General features: G+C 37.8%; 1 protein-coding gene across 1 annotated transcript in view; it reads right to left on the bottom strand.

Annotated features, from left to right (window-relative positions):
• The window catches only part of DOCK2 (dedicator of cytokinesis 2), a gene marked incomplete at its 5' end in the record, with an annotated part of 121,592 nt that overhangs the window by 69,205 nt on the left and 29,087 nt on the right, over positions 1 to 23,300 (bottom strand). Inside the window, 2 exons of the mRNA XM_010152277.1 lie at positions 3,756 to 3,850; positions 5,546 to 5,644. Of these exons, the coding sequence (XP_010150579.1) occupies positions 3,756 to 3,850; positions 5,546 to 5,644 (194 nt within the window). The remainder of the gene's footprint in view (positions 1 to 3,755; positions 3,851 to 5,545; positions 5,645 to 23,300) is intronic.

Below are 23,300 nucleotides of genomic sequence, written 5' to 3'. Positions count from 1 at the left end.
TTGTTGAATGCCCAGAGGGAAGAAGTGCCAACTCCGTTCTGCCACGGGCTCGGTTACACAATAGACTTGCCTTACAGGCTGGAACTAATGTTTTTGCAAATTCATAAAGAAAAGAATCTTAAGGTAAAATATGTCCTTCAGGGCACAAAAAGGCCTGCATGTAGCCTCCTACTCAGAACAGGTGAATTAACGATGCAAACCTCAGCTGTGCTAACACTTTCTGTCGTGTGGGTTTTCTTTCTTCCCTTTCTTCTCTCACTGCTACTGTAAGAGACCCCAGCCTGACCCCCTGTGCTTCTCTGGTTTGGAGTAAAGCATGGTAATAAGGCAAATCTAGAAAGCCAAATCACTTTTCCATCTATTTCACAGAACACCCTCCCCCTCAAAAAAGACACAAACAAACACCTCAACATTTCTATGAAGTCTGATAACAAAAATCCCCCCTCCTAGTTGTTGACATAATGTAAAATTAAGACATGCAAGTGAGATCAATAACTCATTTCCTTGTGTAATCTGGGGAACAGCAGCATAATCAGAGAGTATAATCAGTGCCAAATCATTTTAGGCAAGCAATATGTTTACAGAAGCACTGTTAAATAGCTTCTAAGCCTTTTTTTTAATGCTGACTTCTTTCTTCAAACATTTTTATGTGACTTGTCCCACACAGGAGGAGGTTCAGAGCGACAAAGCCTGTCTGGACCAAACTGTCCCACAAAGTTCAGAGTCATTAGGAGGCATTATCGACATGTTGGCAGTACCACAGATTAATTTCTACCTAGAGAAACTGAGGCACCCCCAAGCATGCCCCAAAGGCGTATTCTTCGAACAAGGACTGACACTTCCCCTGCCCCCATAGACTTAAAAAAATCCTATACTGGTGAATAATGCACGTCAACAGCATTTTGTAGATAAGAGAGAGAGTTTAACTATGAAAAGTTTGATCTGCTCACCTAAAATAGAAGGCTATTAGGTTAATTTTTTACTAATTAGTATACTGAAAAAATAATTTTAAAAATAATAATTTAAAGTATAATTTTATACTTTTTAATAGTAACCCATATGACATTGAAAATAATCCCAAATTGCAGCAGCAACAACATAAGAATGGGCAGAGAATTAGAATTTACCTTTATAGGCCAAAGACTGGCTCAGACAGAGAAACAAGTGGGATGAAACTACTATCGTCTACAAAATATTACCTGGAATGAACATATCCACCAGCATACAGGAATCTGCCCATCTCAACAGGGGGGTTAGCAATGTCTCTGCATGAACATTAGTGTACATGAGTGACAGAAAGAGAGGTTTAGGCACCGAAGCCCTCAATGCCATCACCACTCCCCACTAGAGGCATAATCCTTACTTTGAATCATGGAACACAAAAGAAAACCTTCTCATTCAATGCCATTCTACTCAAATCCTAGATGTGAATTTATCCACTATCAAATTTTGATATCATAACGTTGTAAATTTTCCTAGCAAATCTTTTCCTTAAGTCCAAATAGTCCCAAGAGATTTTCAATCTCATGAAGTATCCTCTGTTCTCGCCTTTTCAATATTGAAACACTGGAAGAACAAATTACATAACTCCGGCATTTCAAACAAACAGTGTCTGTGGACTTAAAGTTAATTGGAACCTACGCATCTTTGAGACTTAATTCTTGGACTACACTCCCTGTGACTGCTAGAAAACTCAATGTTACTGCCACTTCAACAAAACTAAAGTAGTGTTAGTACCGATGATCAAAGTCCACCTCATCAGCAGAAGTCTTGCTCAAAATAGAGAAAGCATTGGCTTCATAAGCCAACGCAGCACACCAACCCTGAGTGTTACTTTGACAACAAGAATCAAGAGTAAGTTCAGCCCTTAAGATAACACGCAAATGAATTTTTTAAATGTGAATAAATTTTTTTCCACAAATCCAGATCCCTTGCAGTGAGATTCTTAGCCACAACTTCCACCAAGTATTAAGAGAAGGTAATCAAGCAAATAAAATTAAAAAAATTTAAAAAATCAAGGTACGATGGTCACATGCTCACACCTACTTTTTGTTCAATTTCTTCTACATATGCAGGTGCTTGTAAAACCTTCATGTGTTCAAAGTTTGAGGCAACTCTTCCTCTTCTACAGGTTCCACCAACAAACTGAACCAGCTAACTCTTTAGAGCAGTCATGTGTTTTACCCTGCATTCTCAGTCCCTCCCTTGCTTTCCTCTGTTATAGACTAGAGACACAAAAACAGAAGAGTCTGTACTTCAGAAGGGCTAGGAGCAATTATTAGGAAATAAATCCTCACACAGCCCATCCTGTGCCCTACATATACTGGCCTTTCCTTGTTGCCAAAACCTTTCGTTTCTACCTGATGCCCATAATAAACAACAAAATTCACACCCCAAGGGAAGAACATTTCCGCCCTCTTCAGAGAAGCAATATTTCAAAGATATTCTGAAGGAGTCCATCTGTGATATGCTGGCTGAAGCCAGCTGTCTAAACCCATCACCAGTTGTGGAGGTGCACAAAGATCACTTCTGTTCTTTCCAATTCAGTATCACATGATATGGAAATGACAAACTGAAAAGAACTTATGTGGCAGCAAAACCCGCATGATGGGAAATTTCACTTACAATACCTGCAATCCTAACATCAAGATGACAGTGGTCCTGTGGCTTAACAGAGATGAAACAACACCTTGTTTATCCCACCATCATTTATGGTGATACCAAAACAGACAGATTATAGCTGTGGGTAAAGATGTACAACCCGCAGAGATTATGTCCACAAGGTATTTCCTTCAGTCAACTTTATATTATAACAGTACTCAAGGGTTTCTTATTAACAGCAAGCGCTCATAGAGTAAACAACAGGGGGCATGATAAATTTGATTATAGTTTTGCTTAGTTGCATCTTGATCTACAGAGGCATTATACTTAAGTTTGAAGTAATCACGAAGAAACCCCTAATGATCTGTAGTATAGCAAAACAAGTCCTCAGTGATATGACCTACAGTAAGCACCGTGGATCCAACCTCCTCCTACAAATAGCACACTCAAAGATTTGGTCTTTATCATCAGACCTTTTAGCAATCCGAGCAACCATATCATTTTGAAAGAAAACTGTTATTTCGTAACTCCTGCACTGCAACGAACTTCCTGACGTTATTAGTGAAGACATTCTAACCCTCTGCAGAAATTATGCATTTAAGATTCAACAGGCCATTTACAGTTTGGCTTCTGATGACTTTCAACATGGAAATCAGCTATGTACTTCCACTTTACTGGTAAATACTTTTTTCCCCCCCCTTTCCATTGTAAGTGGACTTAAAGCACAGGCAGGTTCACTGTTTAATGTATTGTTAGTAAATTAGTTCAGATGATGATCTTCTTGACATTCACCAAACAGGAATGATGTAACCATCTTCACAGAGTCACAGAGTGGTAGGGGTTGGAAGGGACCTCTAGAGATCATCCAGTCCAACCCCCTGCCAGAGCAGAATCCCCTAGAGTAGATCACACAGGAACCAGTCCAGGGGCTTGGAAAGTCTCCAGGGAAGGAGACTCCACCACCTCTCTGGGCAGGCTGTTCCAGGCTCTGTCACCCTCTCAGCCTTTCCTCATGCAGAAGGTGCACCAGGCCCTCCATCATCTTAGCGGCCCTGCGCTGGGTCACTTAGACTTCTCAGACTGCACCACAAACTTTTTGTAAGATATGAAACCAGTTCACTTTTCACAAGCACTGATATCAGTCCCCATTTCACCTGTTCTGCACCATGCTCATCGCCATCCAGTCCGAAGGGTAAACATTCTTTCCAATGAGATCTTTGAACATTATGAATGTTTCCATCAAGAAGTCCTAGAACAACAAAATACAATAAACCTGTGACCGTGTAACACAAAGCTTACATGTCCCTTCTGTGATTAAAGAACTATGATGAAGGGCTCCACTTTGCTCCCAGAAATTCCTGGTGATAGCAGTAAACCCAAGACTGGAACTGAAGTCCTGTGAAACAGCAGTCTCAGATTCCAAATGAAAGCTAAAAGCCATTACACTGGGCTCTTAAGAAAAAATAAGCCAGAAATAAATGGAATTAAGTTATAGTACTTTGGAGCAAAGCTGTTGAATTTTTCATTAATTAGCAGTCTCACTATGTGTAAAGAATTAATAAATTTGGAAAATACAGGATATTTTTATTTAGACCATTTAGCAAAAATTTAGTATTCTAAATTTAAAAAAATCAACGCATTGACAGAAAGTTTTCAAACAAAACAAACACTATTTCTTTTCCTAAAAATATGTAGAGATCACTATATAATAAATTTAACATAAACCTAATCATTCAGGGTCTGTTTCATGTATAGCACATATATGTGGTTTTACCCTTTAACTTTTAGGCAAGTCACCTAGAAGTCTGTGAGAGCAGCAAGCTAAAATGTCATCATCTACTACCAAAACCTCACAAGCAACTCTGCAAAGTTTGGACTCTTCCTTGTTATATTACTTACCGAGAACCAAGTGAACAATAGCTCGCAACAGCATCATTTGAAAACAAATCTTGGCTGACAAATGGTAGGGAAAACAAGAAGACAACAAACCAATGCCTTCACAAACAGCTAAACCCACTGAATACATTCATCTCTTGTCTTTTTTTTTTTTCATCTGCAGATCTGTTTTGGTAGTTCAAGAATTACTAAAACTTTTAGGACAAAGTACCCGATCTGCTTGGAAACTGAACTGATGTTAAAATATTGTTAACATCTTCAAGTAAACTAAAGCACATACAGAATTACAAAAGCCACCCAAGATTTATCTCTAGTATTTCATTAATGGCACCACTGTGACTTTAAGAAAGAAAGGAAAAAGGACAAATCTTGCCAGCTGGAAATATTACCTCCATGGACAAGCTATAGATACTGTAATCAAAACCTTTGCCAATACCCAGACTTATTTCAGAGTTCTGTGAGGAGTATAAAATGATAGACACAGGCCTACTGAAATCTTTTAGAACATCGTGATGACTGTTACAAACTAGAATATACTTTAAGTATTGTTAAATCATGCCAGAAACAACTGGCATAAGATAATGCATTGCAATAATAAGGCATTTACTGCATTTAGCATACAACATTATCTGGACCAGGAGTGGACTCAACAGTAAAAATGCAAAGTGGAAATGGATCACCACATGCTAAGCGTGGAGTGAGGGTTCAATTAGTTGAGGGTTGGTTTTGTTGTGGCTTTTTTTCTCTCCTCAGAACAATATCACACAAAGATCCAATTACTTATTCTGGATTAGTCTATTACCACCTTGGTAACAGAATTGGTAATCACCACCATCACCTTTCCAAATTTGTGATTACAGCTTTGTCCAAGGTCTCCATTGCAAGAGGGAGGCTGCACAATGACATGGAGGCAGAAAACATAGAGAAACAGACTTCATTCTAGGAAGAATCATACACGTTACTCCAAAACAAGACTACTGATTTTTCACAGGAAATAAAATACTTATAATTACATATCACCTCACCTCCATGATTATTTTGTACTCACCACTAGTTCTGAACTTGTCTGAAAAGTTTCAATGTAAATGGAATAATGCTGGTTGTTCATCTGGTTTAAGATCGCTGTCATGCATGCCACAAAATGACTCTGAAAGAAAACCAGACAGACATCCAGGGTATTGCTCTAGATACTGGACTGTATTCTTTCTAAAGCTGTAAATATCAAATAAAACCTTTAATAGATGTAAAAATAAAGTAATATTCAAACTTTGCAAGCCCAGATGAAAGAAACATACTAAGAACTTGGAAAGGATAATTCAAAACCTGCCCTGGCAAGGGGTAAGGGCTGGTGAGAAAGGTGCATCACTTAGGAAACACTGCATGGAAACACACATTGTGGCAAGAAAACAATATAAATATAAACTACAACTCAGTATTACCTTAAGACTCCTAAAAGGCGTGTGATGTTGCCCAGGATTCTTCCAAGGGCAGTTCATAAGAAGAAAATATATTAGCATCAAAATTTCCTAATCATGCTACAAACTTAGGTTATTCACATGAAGAAATATTGCAAGAAGACATATTTTTTACATTCTCAGGTGTTTAAGTAGCTACACAGAACTCTAAAACTTTCATAGAATACTCTTGCATTCTTCTCAAAACTTTTCAAACTTCCTCAAAAGGAAATATTTTTACCAAATCCTAAAGCACAAATGCTGAAAGATGCAGATTTATTTGTAATGCCAGGTTTTCACTGTAATTTACTGAAAGTCACAAAAACGTTTCTTCTCAAGCAGTAATAGAGAGCTTCATGATTTGCAGTTTTCCTTTAAGACAGTGAAGAATCCTCCTTATTGATGAATTATGATTTGCTGAAGTTTTAATTGTTGTTTTAAAAGTGAACCTGCTTTAAGCATTTTTATTAAAATAAGAGACTATGACGTAGAAGAGCATGCAAAGTAATTTTCTAGATTTACTTGAATCTTTTCATCTGGTTTAAAACTGATAAAAGGGACTCCTGTGCTGCTCTGACCAGAATTTAATTGCCACCTGCTCCGATTCCCTGTTTAACTCTGATGTAACCTCACCCGTCTGTTACACCGAAAGGCAACAAAGGCACACACTACCAAAGTACCAGCTGCAGTTTGTCGTACCCAACCATTTTGTCTACCACTTCGAGAAGGGAAACCTCCCTCAACTTCAGGTTATGGCCACTAGAGGTCTTGTACTTTCGTATGTTCGCTGCTGTTCAGTTTGCGCTGCCTTTTTTTTTTTATTTATTTATCCCTACGTGAGCAGACCCAGCACACTTCTTACGTATAAACCCTGAAAATTACAATATAAAGGACCTATTATACCTTCTTTTGGAGTAACATTAGTGCTAGTGAAAGCCTTGCCTACTTTTTAAGGCTAAGAAGACACATTTTCTGCAGGTTAACCCAAAGCTTTCAGGTAAGCAATCGTCTGTTCTCGGGTGCTGATGCTCTTCTAAAAAGAGATGCTGGTTTTCGTGCTGTAGTAGTTCACTTTTACAGCTGTGGATCAGACAAACCTCTTGTGTGATGTTAAATGTATAGCTGAAAGTAATAATGAATTGCAAATGATTCAGTAATGAAATTGTGTGGGTTTTTTTCTTCTGATGTCTTGATTTTGGAAAAAAATTACTGACAGAAGTTAGAGAATTGTACATGAGAAACAGCATGTATTTATAGTAGTTAAACATTTGCCACAATGTCTTTCTATACTCATGTTAAATAGCTACTTCTTGAAATAAGCAGCATTTCTTCACGAGCATCGAATTGATGTATTATGTTGCTTAAAGGCATAGAGACTTTAAGAAGGTTGCTTCTGTTGTTGAAACCAACTTCTAAAATGTGTCCAGCTATATCTGTGATTATGGTACAGCATGAATGCCTATTCTTAGTAACTGTGACTGTGTATGGTGATTTTAAAATTAACAGATGATATATCTTCATTACTGAAGAGAGCCATAAGCAACGATCACTTATTGCTGGGCATTACCTTGCACCAAACCTGTCAAATCCACTTCAATGGGACTGAATGATACATAAAAAAGGTGACAGTAAAGCTGGTTTGCTACAAAAACTTCCTCCATCATTTCAGTGCAACTGTACAGCAGGAAAATACACGTTTTGATCTTTAATAATTTTCTTGCCAGCAATCTTAAACTATTAGAAATTAACTGCTAGCTTCTTTATAGGTTAAAAGCTTGCTCCTCCCTCCTAAACCCCAAACGCCAGCAATAAAGACTCGTTTCTCAGATGCAGCCTCCAATCTCTGAAGTACTCGTGCACTCACAGCATCACCATTCTCACTGGTAGAACTTACGCGTAATATAGGACTACAAAGAGCTGTGATCAAATCTGCAAATATCACTAAGTATTCACTTAAATTCTCCTACGCTGTTTAAGTACCTCTTACTAGAATGTGCAAAGAGCATAAACTGCTTGAAAATATAGTAAGTTCTGCACAAGAACGATCTATTACACTCTGAATGCAGACTGCATGCTCACTAGATGGACAGAAGAAATTCAGAATCAAGCACCGCCCACTAACAAATAGTCTAATGGTTATGATTCAAGAATATATTTGATTGAGTCAAGCATTCTATGTAGGGATTGAACAGTATAAAAAAAGGTTGTGGCAGAGGTGGTGAAGTTCTTCACAGAATCCTAACAAGTCCTTTCAGCTGCATGTAAGACTTGTTAGAATTTATCCTATGAATTACAGCAGAAAATGTTGATTAGAACTAGGTCAAATGTATAAAGAACAAACATATCACTTGACAGATGAGAATATACTAACAGAAAAATTAATAGAAATAACTCTGAATACGCTGTGCTACTCTGAAGAGATCTAATAAAATGTATGCTTTCCAACTTACACAACACTCAGGTCCATTAAATGTAAAAGAACCCAGAACAGAAACAACACTGAACTCTAATTTTTTATTTAACCAACTGCCTGACAGCCTTTCAAGAAATGGGTAAAGAAATGAGGAAAATGATGTATGTACACTGCACTTCTATGCGGAGAGGGAACAGGAGTAAATAGGGAGTCAGAGGAGAAAATGTCTCAGGAAACATTCAAACTCCGTGTCCACTTAAAAAAAGCATAATTAGTAGCAAACTTAAACGAGCTGTAATGCTGTCTGGCTTTAGTATAAACACTGCAAAATAGTGGCTAAGATAAAAGAAATTCTGCTTTGGCTGAGTCCATAGAAAGTACATCAAAAGGGATCAGAGATGTATCCTGCAAAACAAATCGGGCTTTCTAAGGTCAAGGGGCAAGAACTCGGACTCTTTTCCACCCTTGTTAAAAGTGCATATTAGCTGTGGCTGCAACATGTACAGGAAAAGAAACATCAGAAAGAACATTAGGGTCATATGAGTAAGACGACAAACTTCAACACCTAGCAACTAAACCCCAGCATACTTTATAATAGCAGATGGTGACAGGTTGCCGTAGTAACTTCAAATAATACTAGCTCCGCAAGAATAAATAAAGCAAGTGCACTGGAAAAACAAACAGCAACAGAAATATCACAGAACGAAGCTACACTTTCAGTCTAATCTAGCAGACGTATTTCAGTGGCTGTAGGGTGAGTAATCTCCATGCAGGTGTACTTCTGGAAGGACTAAGGAGGGTATTTATTTCATGCAGACACTTAAGTAACATTCATCCTCATTAACAGAACACTTGAACAACATAAAGCCCGAGTGTAAATATATAACCACATGTACATCTTTAAAAAGCAAACAAAACAGAGACATGAATGATTTCTAATAATTCAAAGACTTCTGAAGGACACAGATGATTTAATTCTTTTTATATCCCCTTTTTAGCTGAATACTGGATGATTTTACTTCCCCATATAATTAATGTAAGGTAAGAGGACTCCTTTACATACCACCCTCCTCACAGTCTGTAACCTTATATTCACTAATGATGGTTTATATTTGATTATAAGACAGCTGTCTGTACTGGACAGAGAGTCTTATCCAGAAGATCCAACATTCCTGTGGTGTATGAAGCAACCATACTACATAGATTAATTTCTCAACTCCATTCACATTAAAGCAGAAGTTTCAAAACTTAGTATGTTAGTGACAGTAACTGTAAAAATGGTGCACATCGAAAGGTTGACCAAGAATTTCTACAGGCCAAGCAATTCTCTTGGGTTTTGGTGTTGGTGGTTTTTGTTTTGTTTTGGGGTTTTTTTTGAGAAAAAAGTGCAAAAATCTTTCTGGCGGAAAAGGGATAAATGTTATCTTTAACGTAATTACAGAGAAGTTAACTAAGCAACTGTTTCAATCTAATATTAAAAATCATCAATATTCATGTTGTAGCACAAGTACATAACTGAGAAGACCTCCCACTATACTGTTTTCACAGAATTATTGAGTCATCGCACATGTTTAGTGTCATGAGCTAAAGAGAACATAATTCCCAGAAAAAGTACAGGAGATGCTCAGTGATGCCATGAAAAAGCACAACAGTGTGAAATCAGGGTTCCTCAGAAAAACACACTAAGCCTTGAGTACTGTGGCATATGTAGAGAGTAGCAGAAGCATCTTTCTCATATTACGCAAACACTAAACAGCAACACTCTGAAATGAAAAAAAACAAGCAGAATTTGTTGAAGCGACCTGCTAATGTAGCTCTGTTTCTTGTCCAGAAATAGATGTTACTGCCGATGCACATGCTGTCCTAAACTGTACTGTTTCTCGCTGGAAAAGCTCAAAAACATTACAACAGGCTGCTGTGCAACAATGTAGAGTGCCCATCAGTTGCAGAGCGTACGTTGGAAATGGGACATGGCTCCAAATCCGAATACACAGACTTCTTGTAGCTTGTCAACGAGTGCACCTCACTAATAATTAATTTACAAGAACAGATTCATCTACTCCTAGTGTGTCTGAGGTTTTAATTTTCCATTCAGAGATTCACAGAGTTCATAGGTTCTGCCTTCTTGTCTCTTACAGCTGACTGAACAGAAGCTTAGGCATTCTGTTTCTGCATCTTACTGACAGCCTTTGATTTCTGACTGAAAACACGCTGGGCTGTTTCAGCTTGTTCTGCTGCTTTCTTTACATTCATATAATTTAGCCAAAAGGATATACAACTATAAAACCAGCAGACTACCAGGTGGAAAAATATAGGACAGTTTTATAACACAATGAAATAGCAATAGCAGCTGCTTTGTAAGATTTAAAGATATGTTACAAGTTAGGCAATCAAGGCAATTACAGAATTATTTCATTTAAGACATTTTCAGACACAGATAAAACCAGTAAGACAATGGTTTATAGTATGACAACAGTAGCATGATATTTTAGGATATAACCTTTGCCATCTATTTTTATTTATTCGTTTTTAACTTTGTGTTGATTTCCCAGCAATACTCTAAAAAGAGGATTTTTTAATTCATTGCAATCTTTTTGCTACTGCTGGGTTTAATTGTTCCATTAGTTTTGTGCCATAAACCCACTCCAGAACTTCCTACTATAATTGATTCAACTTGTGCTTAGGTCTGTGTTCAAACTCAGTTGTGTCATTTACTCCTCTTCCTAGAATATTAACATTACCTTCAAGGTGTATGTACAAATAAATTATGGATAGCGTTATTTAGTATGAAGTGAGAAAGAAACCATTGGGAACGAGCAATCATTACCTGGACACTAACCTAGCTTGTTCAGGGCACAGTTACCAACACCCAGCTGTTTCACCTCCTCACTTAACCACTGCTGTCCACACTCCCAATCTCAGCTCTGCTGTATCAGATGAAATCTTCCATCCCTGCATCTTCATACTGCACCTCTTCCCTCCGCAATCCACTAATTGCTTTCCCACAATGACTTTAGCTGGTTTCCAGACTGGTCTCACAGGCCAGAAGAAACTTCCTGCCCTGGTACAGAAGATATCCACAGAGAATCCCAAGTACTCCTGTGCTGGCAGGCTGCTTATTTCACTAATTTCTTATTCTTAAGTGCTATTGCTTTTCCCTGTTGCCACTAAAACCAGATGGTCAGTGAAGTTGGCAAGGCATGGCTTGTCCTGACAAGTGTCCCAGTGCACTCATTCCCGTGTTAAAGATGACACAATCAGTATTCCATAGAACCAACGACAGCCCACACACAAAATACAAGCAAAGAATAAGACTAAAAGTATTAACCCCGACTTATTAACTGTAGTAAAGCTTGGCCAGTCTCCTGATCTTAAAGGACTGGAAACCAAACTGGGAACTTGAAGGAAGTGATACAATGGCTGGGATGAGCTGGTGCTAGTCCCCTGCCCAGACATAGAATACTTCACAGCAGGAAAACCCAGAGGGGATTGCCAGCTATATGGGAATAGAGAGCTGGCTGCGGGGGAGATCAACAGCTGGATGGAAAAGGGTTAGAACTGAGCTAAGTTCATTAAAGTGCAGTAACATCTTTTATTTCTAAGCCATATATTTTGAATTTACACACACTGTGAAGAATAGAATCACAGGATGGTTTGGGTTGGAAGGGACCTTAAAGATCATCTAGTTTCAACCCCCTTGCTATGGGCAGGGACACCTTCCACTAGACCAGGTTGCTTATGATGAATCTCTTGGGTGCAGATTCACTTTCTTAAAACTAACCAGAGCTGTCTCTGGCCTTCCCAGAACTAAGCCACCCTTTAATTGGTTTTGGTTTTTTCAGCTGCACTCACTGAAGACAGAAAAATTAAATTAAACTTCAGCTACATGATCAGAGATGAGACTAATACAATATATTTGTGAATGGTTAAAACAAAAATTTATCATAATAGTTCTGCCTAGAACTGCTGAAAGTCATACAGTTCCAGAAACTTCGCTCTTGCTTTTAAATTGATCTTACAAAGAAAATAAGACCCAATAAAAGTATTTTTCCAACAACTCTCATCCATTACACTCACAAATCTACCAACTGCGCATATTTAGGATTAATTAATAACAATCTCTAAGGAATCCACCAATACATTGTATTGTAAATTAACTAAGATTTTATGTTATTGTTTCTTTTGGAGCAGCAGCACAGCTGCACTTGAGCTTCATAAACACAATGTTTCTTGTCACCAGGCCATCAAAACCTCACCAAATCCTGAAGATATTAATAGAAAAACCTTTAACTCTGTTTAGTACCAGACATTCTGTTGAAGAATAAATACTGGTCTTGTCAAAGTACATGCAATCCAGTATTTTTGCAAATGCCAATACTCAGCCAGCTCTTCGGCTGGTATCAAAACCAGCTGATGGCCTGAGAACCTGGCTGATTACCCTTCTGGGGGGGGGGAGCCTGTCCTTTTACTTAGGCATAGCTAAGTAAGCCATAAGATCCAAGTTCCTGAGAAATTAAAATGAAATTTATTTAAAATCACTATTTCTGTTTTAGCATCTGTAACAACCAGATAAACTTCTATGAGATGAGCTTGGTAATTTTGCTGGTATTTTAAATGTACACTAAATGCCAAAATGCTTTTAATAGGCAGTTCCAATTGCCATTTTTTTCCTTCCACATTAAGGGCATTGTATTGGTACTCTGCTAATTTGTTTAATTCTGTAACAAAAATAATAAAACCAGACTGGAAATTATAAGAGTTGATAGGCTACCATTGTACTTATAGCTTCTTTCAAAGAAAAACAAATTCTCCACTTCTCTATTTTAAAATTGTTTAGACTACTGTTCTTGTGGGTTGAAAGTTGTCCAACTACGCTGTATTCTGGTCTGCAGAGGTGGTGAAGGTTAATAAGAGACATACTCTGCATATCCTGCAAATACACATTCACTAAAACCAGGTAAAGTTTTCCTTTAAAGCAAATCTCTGACACTCAGCCTGCCTTAAAAATAAAAGTTAAGTTGTGTCACTTTGTTCTTCAGGGAATTACATAAGTGTTCATAAAGAGGTTTTCCAGGACCTAGACAATGAATATATGAAGGGGCACCAAAAAAAACCCAAAACATCCGGAAACTTTTCACATGGATGCTCAAGATTCTGGTAACAAAATAGTTGGAATAAATGGAGATGCAGAGGTAATTGCCCTGAAGCTGCCCTGTTAACTCCACTGTTTACCTACACTACCAGGGCAAAGGGACTCTCACCAGAATAGTGTTGCTCTGCTTTTCCACAGCTGCAGCAGGGGAAAGAGAAGAACTGAAATAGATTCAAGCATGCATATTCACAGGAGCTCCAATGTAGGTATGAGTTTACCCACAGAGTTTAAAAAGAATTCGTAAGACATCAACAGACCGTGATGTAAAATGCTTCTAGTCCACATAAATAGGGATTTTTCCACAATGGAAGGAAGATGTATTGACATAGATCTTGGTTACATGTATGTAACATGCATACAACATCATATAATTTTCTGACTAACTATCTAACTGCTACTCAGGATAAAATACTGCGCAGCTTTTAAAGCCAACTAGGCTGTGGAAAGGTGTTATATGAACTTCATCACACTGTTCTGTCCAGCTGCAACTCTCTGCCACAGAAGAAAACAGGGATGAAGTGCACAGAAATCACATTTCCATTTTAAAGTAAAACCAAAGGAGTAACTAGCAACAGGTGGAACAGTTTTATCATGTATCTGACTATGATAAACAATAAAATTATATCCAAGATGAGTTCATTTATGTAATGTGAGCTCCACTTTTAAACAGTAAAAAATCTTGGAGTTTGGTTAGCAGAGTAACTGGCTAAAAAAGAAAATTCATAGTTAAAAAAGAAATTTAAGACAGAGAGCTTCTCATATTGATACTTGGGTAATCTGGTTTAGAGAAACTGTAGGGAATACTCGGTGAAAGGAGAAAACCCCATGGGAACACATGTATAAAGATGGAAGCATAAAACTTCAAAATAAGAGTGACCTTAACTGCCAAATCAGCCTCCTTAGGTAAGGCTCTTTCTAAGGAGTGCCACTCTGAGAAGTCCAGTTGATGTAGTTTCAGTTGTAGCAGGAGAGAAACAAAGAATCCTGAAACTATGAAAATGTAGAGAAATTTACTGTAACAGCATTGTCTGTTTTGTGCACATGCTAATCTCTTCTGAAGGGATCATGTCCTACTGACACATTCTACCTGGGCTCTGCAGAATAAGGAATACTCCTTCACTAACTTTGCACCAGCACAATGAGAAGTGAATTTATTATGTACACACTAGAAAACTAGGATGAAGATGGGAGTAGAAAGCACTGGCCTTACTTCCCATACTGGTGCTTATGTTTTTTGGGTTTTTTTAACCCACAAAAGCATGCTCAAAGGTGGTATCCTCTGCTACCTTGGCATTAAATCCTGCTGACAACAAATTATACTCTCATTGTCTCATCTGACAAAAAAAGCCCAGATGTCAATCCTCCCCAGAATAAATGGTGAATATAGCTATAACAGAACCGTGTTATAACAGGTCTTCCCAAACACAAACTGATTTTAAAGCTTCTTCCAGCGTTTTAGGAAACAAAAATATCAACATACCTTGTGGTGCCATGTCATCTGACCATATGAACTGTTTCAGAGGATGACAACGATATGCCAAAGAAACAGATGCTTCTTTGTGTTGCTTGACTGCCAAAACATTCAGGGTATTTGCAGTGATTTTTTTTTTATTTTCTCTAATCACAAAACTAGGATTTAATCTAAATAGATTACCTTGCTAACAAACCACGGTGCTGACACCTTCTCCTGAACCTAGCCAGCAGGGAAATGATGAGTGTAGATAAATGTTAGGGAATTGCATTCCTAGCAGAGAACAAAATCAGCAGCACAGTCCTACATAAGCAGACTTGATCAATGAGTCTGAGAGCCAGAGAAATGGCATATATGAAAGATATAATTTGTTATACCTCTGCTATTTAGTGTATGTATCTCCTAAACAGTCCTAGAGGGTCTTATTTTTATGATTAGTTGCTGCAATACAGAACGTGTGGGAACATCAGTTTATATCTGATGACACATAAAAAAAGATTATGATTAGAACTATTGCAACCTATACCTCCACTAATTATATGTCTATATTAATGCTATTAGACTTAATAGCAGTTTTAGAACTATACCACTGAAACTGTTCATAAAAGCTTATTAGGTCACAGTATGTGGAATCATCCTTATTATACCACTCCACTGAAATCATACAAAAGGACCTGTTTACAGAGCAAGTAATATTTTGTCATTTTAATTTGTTAATGAATATACTATACCGTTTTCTCTATGGAACTGAAGGACAGAAATAGCATTTAGTAAAAGCTGTACCATCACACATTTGAAAGAATTTTCAGAGAACTAACCTCCTGATGACATCACTATGGTATGCTTTATAAATAAATCCTTTTGTCATTTAAGTTAGCGTAAATACATTGAGCTGAATGTTACATTACAGCTCCCTAAACCTGTATTTTGTGATCTATTGTGAGGTTCCTATTCAAACAAAGCCCTCTCAGAATTACGGTTGCAACCTTACAATAATCAAAATGGAGTTTGGAAAAATAGGGGTGATTCTCATGCTCTTATTTAACTTCATAAAGGACTGGAATCAAATTTCCTATTCAGATCATTATCAGTTTTCAAGGCATGTTTTATTAACAAGAAAAAAAGGAACTTGTTCTGCCCAGTTTTTATTTTAAAGGGTACTGCTAATATTTTACAGTTTAAAAGGGAGCTTGATGCCAGGATTTCAGTAGTGGAGAGTATTTTTTCTTAAAAAAAAAAAAAAAAAAGGAAGACAGCACAAGATGCTATGCAGTCTTTCCACACAGAATTTCTTATGTTTAGAAAAAATGTTGCAAAAAAGCACTTACTACTGTACCAAGCCCATTTAGCTTTTTTCATATGGTACTGTAGACATGTAAGATAATAGGGACTTACTTAATCTCTCCTTAGTATAATGTCCTGATCTGAGATTGCTAAATACAATAACCATTTAAATATTTAAATAATTCTAGCAACTAATTACGAATAATTTGTAAAAAATGCAGAGACAAAAGGGAGTTGACAACCAAACAAGGGGAGAGAAAGTATCATAGATACAGCACCGATATGATGCCAAACAAATAAGGCAATAGAGAAGAAGCACATTTGAAATACAGGAACAGTAGCTGAGCTCCCTTACCCCTTCCAGATTATCATAAAAATCTAAGCTACAGTGCTGCAATTAGAGAGTTCCAGGACATTAGGTTGGACTTAGCAGGTTGTACAGCTCAAGTCACAGATGCTCTGGAAGAACAGAGTAATCAAGCATGAAAAAAGAAAACCAGTAATATAGTCAACCAGGATGCTGGAGGAGAGAGAGAAGAAACCTGCATTCTAATGAATTCAAGTACATCTTATTCAGAATTTCACAGCTTTTTTGGTTCTTTGGTGGCAAAGAAACTGAAAAAATTAAATGTGTAGGGTATGGACTGTGGGCTGGCAAAGTAGTTTAGACTCTGTCACTGTCAGCAGCTAAAAAAACCCCAAACCTAGCCCTTGTTCAAATGCATTTCTCTGCTGTTGGCTCCTCCTCTACCACTGGTGCTCCCCCCCAGGTTTGGGGCACATCAACATTACAAGACAAGCTAAAGGAGGAAACAACCTATTGTACCAGCCCATGTAGTACCAGGGGGACATGAACGTGTATGAAATTAAGTCTTCACCATCTGATAACAGAGAAATCTTAATTATTGCACCAGACATAAGTATGTGAATCCTGGAAGCTATTAACAAAACAAATATGAGAACACAAACATCTCTATCAACATAAGAAATTTAAAAAAAAAACCCCAAAACAAAAAAAGAGGCGGCTATTCCCACTGAACTAGGTCATTCCTGTTATACAAGGACATAGATGCCTTTAGGCTGCCAGTTAGACAGCCTTATATTCCTGCCTTATACAGCTTTTTCTGGGCTCACAGTCTGGAGAATAACATAGCAATACTGACAGATAACACAACAACATTTTCGTGGTTGTATCTTTTTTTTTTTTTTTTTTTAAGTATTATGGTTGTTTTTCTAAAAAAATTTACAAAAGAAAACCAAATAAAATAAACTGAAATGCTTACCTAATTTTATTTGCTAAGACAACATAAGATAACTCAAGCTTCTCTAACAGATTCTGGGTTGCCTGCCTTGCTCAACTTTGTGGCAAGGTTTCTTCTTCCACTTTATCTAGAAAACAGTGGGAAAACTGCATGCACAGGCATGTCTGAAATGAGACAAAGAAACCACGCCTACCCACTTTATGTTTTATCCCTCCTGTTAATCAGGCAGGAATACATTTCAAAATTTTCATTGAATCACACTGCTACATAGCCAAGTTAAACCTGAAGCTATGAAAACCTTTTACAATGAAGTTATTGTTTAAAATTAAAACTAGTATAATCTTGCGACAATAACCTCATTGCAGAGCCACTAAGGCAATGCACTGCTTGCATGACATAATGAAGAAAGGAAATAACGTCCCTAAAATTACTGGCATCACAGTAACAGGCCCCAGGAGAACATCCCAGGGATACAAAAGAAGCAGCAAGCTGTTCTTTATTCCAGAGACACCAGAGCAGGACAGGCCATATTACATATTATGTAGCCACTTCAGAGCAGAGATTGCTGTTTTCTTCTCCAGCTTACTAGAGAAGCTACAACCATGTAAAATACTGAATTAAATGGGCCATTCTTGCACTTGAGAGTGCACCAGAAAGCACAGGGAAATTTTAAATCAGTATGTGTTTACTTATATGATTAACTTATATATTACTTTCTAAGGACTTCACGTATTCCAACAACAATATGAGGAACAGGCATTTGTATAAATTTGTAGAGCCTACTACACGTATTCCATCTTCCTGTCTCCTCTGAAGTTTACTTACTTCACTTGTGGAAAACTAATTTCAGAACACACCATCTTTCTGAAGATACTTATTTCCATTCAGTTTTTGAGTTACACTTATTTCACTTCCTGCATTGCACTTCTGGACTTCTTCAAAAAGCCAGCCTGAGACAAGACTGAATAATAAAAAGCCGAATGCTGACCGACAAGCAAGAGCCACACAGCTCAGGAGAGTGCAGGTTTATCAGAGATGTCTATCAACGATTAGCTTCTGTGACTACCTAATGATACCGTTGTTAGTTAAAAATAAAATTTGATTTTATACAAGTTATAAAATCATTTACAATACACAGACATTAAGAACTATCTGACATGAGGAAAGGTAAAGAAACAGGCTTTTGTTTTGCCCTTCACACCACTGGGCCAATTGCTTGCGTTGCCCAGAGAAGCAACATGCTGTTCACTTCTTCAGCAAGGTTCAGAGCCCGTGGTGTGTTCACAACTCTTCATCTTTCCTTCAGTGACCACATCAGTAGATCATTAAAGGATGACCTACCATCCTTTGTGTTCTGTCATCTCAAACTCAACAAGGCTAAGCATCACCTTTCCCAAGAGGACAGTGAAATGCTTGTCTGCACTTCAGGGTGGGGATTATTATTATTTTTTTTAAGACAGATTATTGCAGCTCTGCTTTTTGGAGGTATTCCAGGACAGACTAGGCACAAGAGCTAGTTGATTTTAAGTGCCTCCAGCAGGATATATATGTGTGTATATATATGTATACAATACCTGAGTATGTTTAGAGATATCTCTCTCTCCCCACCATCTCAACACATAGTAAAGAATCACCTCACTTTTTTTTTTTTCTCCCATTGTACTGGCTTCCATTTAAATATCACATTGATTTATCTCACTACAGGCACTAAAGCAACTTCATGATCTTGCTGTACTTTATCCTCCTAAGATTACACCATTGGACAGAATTTGCTTCATCCTGTTTCTCTATGCAGCTAAGCAGCGTGCCAAAAGACCCACAGCTACTGAATCTCAGCCCTTAGCTTTAGAATATTGTGGTATCTCAATAATAACTTCTAACTAGAGAGTCTCATTTTCTTTATGTAGGCACTTGAAAAGTAATATTAAATAGCGAATATTATCAAGATTAGGAGGTGAATATACCCAAGCAATCAGTTCACAAACAGAGGTCCAAGGTGGATAGAAAAAACTTGGATTTATCCTCCTATTTTTTGTTTGTTTTTAACACGTCACCCTCAGCACTTCAATCATCAAGGGCATCTGGGTTCCAGCCAAGTGTCCAGGCCCTATGTAACTCAGTCCCCTTCCAACTGCCTGCACTGGAAAATAAATGAGCTGTGGATAAAGATAAAAAACATTTTCTTTCTAAATACCACAGGAAAAAGATGTTTGGGTTTTTGTTCAGGTGTTTGGTTTTGTGGGCTGCGGTTTGGGTTTTTTTATCTGAACACTCCAAATTCCTACATTCCTCAGTACCTTTTAGTACTGAGACAACTTTAAACTCTCATAACCTGTCCTAAGTCAGCCATAATCATCAAGAAAAGATATAAGAACAGTATTTGAATGAGGTGTGAAGAACAAATCATCCAGGTGTTCATCTTAGCCCAGAGGGACCAGATTTGACTGATTTATCATTCTATTGTTTTGAAGTAAGAACAATATTTAGCCATAAATATATTAGAATAATGCTACACTGGTATTAATGCTGTAACTTAGCATTGGCATCTCTGCCAAAGAATGAGATGTGGAGAAGCTTACATTTAATGCTTGCGCCTTCTAACATCAGGAGTGGTGCAAAGCTCAGAGCGCAACTGTAAGGGTACATTATTTTTTAGGCTGCAAATAATTAACTGAAGTGGACTTTTTTTTCCCAATCCTCTCCTCACAAACTGCAAGACTTCTGAAAAGCAACTTTTCTCTACCTTTAGAAAAGGTGGTCAGGCAGTAACGATGCTACGATTCAATTTTAAAGGCACCTGCCCTGCATAATAACCTGTGCACCTCACAAACAACACTGAACTGCAGAGCATTAAAAGATACAGGATGGAAGTGGTCTATAAAGTGACAAAATAAAGTCAGAGAATTACAGACCAGTTGGTCTACCAGAGTGAAAGCGTGACTGAAAAATATTTCATGAGCATTCTGAAGGCAATTAACTGCAACACTTCGCATGGATTGAAAGAGAAGTACTGCACAACAGATCAAATGCAAGCAAAGCAGAAAAAAAACCCTCTGTTGACACTGCTCATTATTTATTAGCAACACCATGCTGCTGGGTTATTAAACAGCCAGTCAGGATATTAAGTGTTGTGTTTTGAATTCTTGTCAGTCTTATAATTCTGAATTTGGAGTTTCCCTAATACCCATGTTGCAGACAATATGAAACAGACCTTACATTTGCAAATGCAAAGCCAAAGGAAGAGAACAAGCATGCCCAAAGACTCCTCTATCATGTAATTCTCACACAGTTAATTGTAATCCACCAAAATACATGTCATGGAACTCTCCAGCATCATCAGGTTGGTGTATTTTGAAGTAAAATGACTTCTAGCAAGAACTCGTAATAAACAGAGGTTTGTTTTATTGCTCTCTCTTGCTCTGCTGTCACCCTCAACACTGGGTAATGCTGGCTCATGGCAGGTTGAGGACAGAATGAACTGGAATTCATAACAAGAACCCAAATTACCAACCTTATTGACCATTACATAATGCTTCATTTTGCAAACATTCCAAGCCAAGACATGCCAATACATGACACTGTCTTAGCAGACTACACTGCAGAAGGACAGAACCTGAGAAAAGATTACTCTGCAACTGAAAAGTAGCCACGATCACAATTTATACCAGACCACCTCAGAGGAGTACCCAGCTCATTATATCTCAACCTACATTCTTTCTCCACCTGCAGCTTTTCGCACCAGAAGCAGGGAGCTTATGGGAAATGCCATTCTCTGCATATATCCTGCCAAAGCCAATAAGCATAATTTCAGTCTCTCCAGTGGTTACTGTCAGCCAATTTCTTGTAACCCAGTCTCTAAACTGCCATAATTCAATTCCCTCACACTGAAAATGTTTTTCAAAACCAGCAGCTGGAAAGAGATACAGCAAAGTATATTCAGCTAAGTACACAAAATATAGCTCATGAGGACAAAATATACTGCCACTTTCATTTCTGATGTCATTCACTGGCCTGAAGGAATACAGGTAAAAAAGTCTCAAAAGGCAGATTTTAAATTCCACCCCTGTTACCATGAAAAAATCCGGCACAATTTTTCCACACAGGTTTCAGTATTTGCATAGGAAACCCAGAAGCCATGGAGAATGTATTTCAGCAAGAGCCTGGCATGGTTTCTTCTCTCACTGTCTCCCAGTATATCCAGAAGGTTTGTGATACAACCGAGAGTAACAGTTGACTCCTTACATTTACTGAACACTCCCACGTACCGAGGTGGAAAAAAAAAGTTATGGAGATTCTGAAGAATCACAACTGAAAACATGATGCTTACAAGGCATACAGCTGCAGCACAGAAGATTGCTAAATATTTTTCAACTCAGCTTTGCCATGTCATTCTTCCTGGTCTAAAGCAATGAATTAATTGAAAAATCAGATTACAGAAACCAACTGAAAGCAAAGAGGCTGCAGCAAGAGCATTCAAAAGTTGTTTTCTGAAAGTAAATAAAGACTGAAATGATGAAAACAACTCAAATGTGGAAGTCAGTCTTCAGCAAATGCTTTAGTTTGTTTTTAAATAGTTTAGGATAGAACTAGTTTTTCTCTTACATACATCCCATGTATCTATAGTTGAAAAGGAAATGGCTCTTAATGCAAAAAGCAGTACTACCCCCCATAGTCTTCCCTTCATATTCGCCCTAACAACTCTAATATGAACAATGTGTCATGCACCCTCCAAATGGACAGGAATGGAAGCAACACCCCATCAAATACTAAGACATGCGTGGGTACAAAGTAAATACAGCTATACTTTTAAAAACACCTGATACAGTAACTTCTTACGTGAGGAATTCACAACATATCTGCCCAGAAATTTAAATTATATAAGCCCATACACAAAGACATAATACTCCTTCTGAATAAAAATGCTCACTCTAGTTACAGTTCACATCTCTGTCTTAAGAAGGAGGACAAACAGTAAAGTCATGGAACAAAGACAACACTTGTTTAGCCCCAGTTGGCCATACAGGCCGAACTCTAGACTCCTCTCTATGCCTCTAGTATCCTCCAGGCCCTCTCAGTGCACACGAGCAGACAAAACACAGTCATTCCAGTCATACACTTAACAGGTTAATTGAGAACCAATTCTGATCTACCAATCATACTCAGGTCAGCTGGGAGCTCTGCAGGTAGAAATAACTTCCCAAAACCTCTCAGCCAGGTTTAACCTGCACTGGTAATGCGATGGCGCACGTATTTTCAATGGAATCACAATGTCTAGTATCAGTACTTTATCCAAGATTCCTATATTCCCACCCAGAGTGAACTGCTGTACTAAACAGCCTATTAGGAAAAGCAAAATTGCCTTCAATAACCAAGTGTTATGTTATATTGACTGAAAACTATTCATAAATACACACAATGAGTAATTCCACAACTTATGGCAGATTGTGCCATATTACTAGCTCTTTCCAATATATACAATTACTATATGAAAACATAGGAATTTTAGTATGATGTGTTCAGAATTCAGAAGCACAGCAATGAACACAACGGTGGTTTGTAGAACCTGAAAAGGGCAAAATTTTTCCTGTTACATACTCTAAGGTCTTCCTGCAGACTGCATGGATGTCTTCCTGAAGGGCACACAACCATCCTCATAACCTTTCCTTAACAACTAACACTTAACAAACATGCAGTATAATTTTATAGCGTTTGACTTTCAGTTTGAGAGGAGCACATCCATACAAATTGAAGAGCTCTGCAGCTCGCT

This window comes from Eurypyga helias, unplaced genomic scaffold (genome assembly GCF_000690775.1).
Source record: "Eurypyga helias isolate BGI_N326 unplaced genomic scaffold, ASM69077v1 scaffold10590, whole genome shotgun sequence".
NCBI classification, from domain to species: Eukaryota; Metazoa; Chordata; class Aves; order Eurypygiformes; family Eurypygidae; genus Eurypyga; species Eurypyga helias.
This window is presented reverse-complemented; position numbering and strand designations above follow the sequence as displayed.